This window comes from Lactuca virosa, chromosome 3 (genome assembly GCF_052849685.1).
Source record: "Lactuca virosa cultivar CGN04683 chromosome 3, Lactuca_virosa_CGN04683_v6, whole genome shotgun sequence".
Taxonomy (NCBI): domain Eukaryota; kingdom Viridiplantae; phylum Streptophyta; class Magnoliopsida; order Asterales; family Asteraceae; genus Lactuca; species Lactuca virosa.
In genome coordinates, this window is record NC_136428.1 from 13,694,797 (window position 1) to 13,697,950 (window position 3,154).

Sequence of the window (3,154 nt, forward strand, 5' to 3'; positions counted from 1 at the left end):
AAACTATACCTATAAATACCCACCATATGGAAAATCACTTACGAAACCATATCTATAAGTTGGATATACTCTACGGTTACACGGGAATTCACTTTCATATTCATCTCAGCGACGATATCTACGAGAAATTTAAGCACCGATTCACGTGGAACTTGCAAGATGACTATCAGTTTATACCATAACACAAAAAAGTCGAGAACATTTGTGAACTCTTTGAAGGGATAAACTTCTGACCAAAGAATAAATTAATCAAAGATGATGTAATCTCACACTCTTCAAACTTAAATAAATAATTAAAATCCTCATTTATCTTCTAAGTATTAAAATACGTAATTATTTTATGTATACAAACTACCAACTTCATTATTAAAACAAATAATAATTTCATAAATGACTTAAACGTGACAAAAAGCCAAACACTTATAACATTTCATTTTGTTTTTAGGGACACGCACACATCAATAATCGTTTATATATATATATATATATATATATATATATATATATATATATATATATATATATATATATATATATATATATATATATATAATTCGAACACCGATTCATCAAAAAAAAAAATTAAAAAAATATGTTTAGTTTAATTTGAGATAAAATTCTAAAGGGAAGAACAAACAAATGTTGACTGATTAAGCTACCCTCATGGTTTTTACCTGGATAATTAAAAGGATACAAACTTAAACTCGATGTTGTTTCTATGCTTATATCACTGATACGTTGTGAAATACCAATGGATAAGACGAATGAATTTTAAGTTAGAAAACTCATTTTGAAGATCAACTGGTGTCTATTCTATAACGAATAGAATACAAAATTATTATGTTTATTTTAAAGCAAAAAGCGTGTATTCTTTTATTATTATTTCTATATAATTATGAAAAAAGTTGAAGCCCATCACTAAGTGTTTGGATGGTATATAAATATATGCAAATATTATCTTTTTTCTTTCAAGAAATGGCTAGAATACACCCTTGTATTCCTTCTTCATCTTCGTCATCATCCTTCTGTTCCAGTGAAAGAGAAGCATATACGATATGGATGAAGTCACTTGTTTTAAACTCAAACGGGTATACGGTCTACAATTCTAACGCCGATGTGGTTTTTCGTATCGATAATTATGATAACAAATGTAGTAACGAAGTCTATTTGATGGATCTTCGTGGAAATGTCGTATGCACAATACTTCGAAAGGTAAATGAGTGCTTTCACAATAATCAGCAAAAAAGTCATACACAATGTTTTTGATCTACCATGTCAAGTAGTCAATAGAAGACATTGAGAATTAAGTTTCGGGCTATGGTGAAAGCTGTCGCAAATACTGTTTAATTGATTTATCTATGTAACATGATATTAACTTTTTTTATCAAACGATTTTGCAGAAGCTATTGAGATTCGGACTCTGGGAGTGTTATAACGATAAAGATTGTAGTGAACCATGGTTTGAAGTCGGAAAGACCTGTAACTTTTTCAAGAACCATTCAGTTTACAACGTTTTAGTTGGAACCAATGAAGCACGAAGTCTATGTAGCTCGAAACATACAACGGAAGGATCGTTTGACAGTTTAGAGTTCAAGATAAAGGATGGAGAAGGAAGAGTTGAAGCTGAGGTAAGCCTTTGTTGATGGAAAATATGTATTCTATTTTTTATTGTTATGTTAGATATGTGGACTATGGAGTCTTTGATTCTCGATCTAGACTTGAATATATGTTTCGTGTTTAACTGATCTAATGTTTCATTATGTAGGTGCAAAGAAAACGATCATCTTCAGGAGTTGTGTTGGGCGAAGATGTGCTACTTGTGACTATAGAGCCTCATGTGGATCATATCTTTGTAATGGCTCTTGTCGCGATACATGCATTAATTCATCACAGAATGTAGATAATCTTCGTAGCTCATTTTTGGTTTATGTACAAAAATGTCTTTTTGTCGTTGGTTTTTTTATGAGACTGTTTCGATTCCAAAAAAGCATTGACACATGAATCTGAGACCCCGAGTCTCGTTTCTAAGTTCGGGTTTTTTGTCTGTTTTGATTCCCTTTGAACGAACTTTGGTCTTTTGATTATTTGTGTAGAAAAAGATTTGATGAGTTATTTTTGTTCTCCATAAAGATGAAACGGCTCCGATTTAGGACCAGATGTTCATGATCTCCCATTTGTAATTTTTCTTTTTCGATAGTGAAATTTGTGCATGTAAAAAGTTGTGCGTTTAATCTCTTTTCATTTGTTTTCATCGATCAGGTAACAATGGATCTAAATCGATACAACTTACCTGAAATAATCTAAAGATATTCAATTCAAATATAATATATGAATATGTAATTGATTAAATTTGCAAAACTATTAAAATCTTATGGGTGTTTTTACTCCACGACGTGGGGTGCACCTCTCTTATGATCATGTTCGTTTTATATGTACCATTCAACTTTAAACTTTTGGTTGTTTATATTTTATAAGAGTAATCTGCAAAATGCTTCATGTTGTATATTGTTTTATTTGTTAGGCATCCAATTTATTTTTATCTTTTTGAGAAAAAAAAAAACTTTATAATGGTAGGATTCCGTTACAATTTTGGTCTAGATGATGATTTTTATTTTATTTATTATTTTTTTTCAAAACCGTATTGGATGATGATATTGGATAACCGTTGGATCAGTTATCAATTAAAATTTCAGTGTTATCCAAGATCTCATCAAATCCAATTATTTTGGAATTTCAAAACCGATTGAATCCAATTGTGATTGAATATCCAATATAGTCGATCGATTTGTAATTGGATTGGTCGGTTCGAATTATACTAGTAGAACACCACTACTTATATTTTGTAACTAATTGAGTTTTAGTTTAATAGGCATGTAAATGTTTTCAGACAAATAATGATATTTACTATACCTAATAAAGTAATAGGATTTCGGCATCTGCAATGGAGACTAGTGACTAAGGAGTGCAATTCTACATAGTAGATTTAGGATTCAAACTCAGACACGTCCTAAAATATTGCTAGTATTCTGCGATTGATCTTTCATCCTATGTGGGCCTTGAAATGAGTTGACATTGATCGTTCAGATGATACAATTTACCATTTTTAAAGAATTGGATTTCTTGAAATAGTATCAGCAATGCATCAAACGTGTTT

At 30.5% G+C, this 3,154-nt stretch overlaps 1 protein-coding gene across 1 annotated transcript; it reads left to right on the forward strand.

The window, feature by feature from the left end:
* The first annotated feature begins 937 nt into the window (after positions 1-937).
* LOC145162217 (protein LURP-one-related 4-like) lies at positions 938-2,218 on the forward strand. Its single transcript, XM_079081424.1, has 3 exons — positions 938-1,212; positions 1,401-1,628; positions 1,766-2,218. Exons 1-3 carry the CDS (start codon positions 946-948, stop codon positions 1,898-1,900), a joined length of 630 nt encoding a protein of 209 aa, XP_078937550.1. The 5' UTR covers positions 938-945; the 3' UTR covers positions 1,901-2,218.
* Positions 2,219-3,154: the final 936 nt, after the last annotated feature.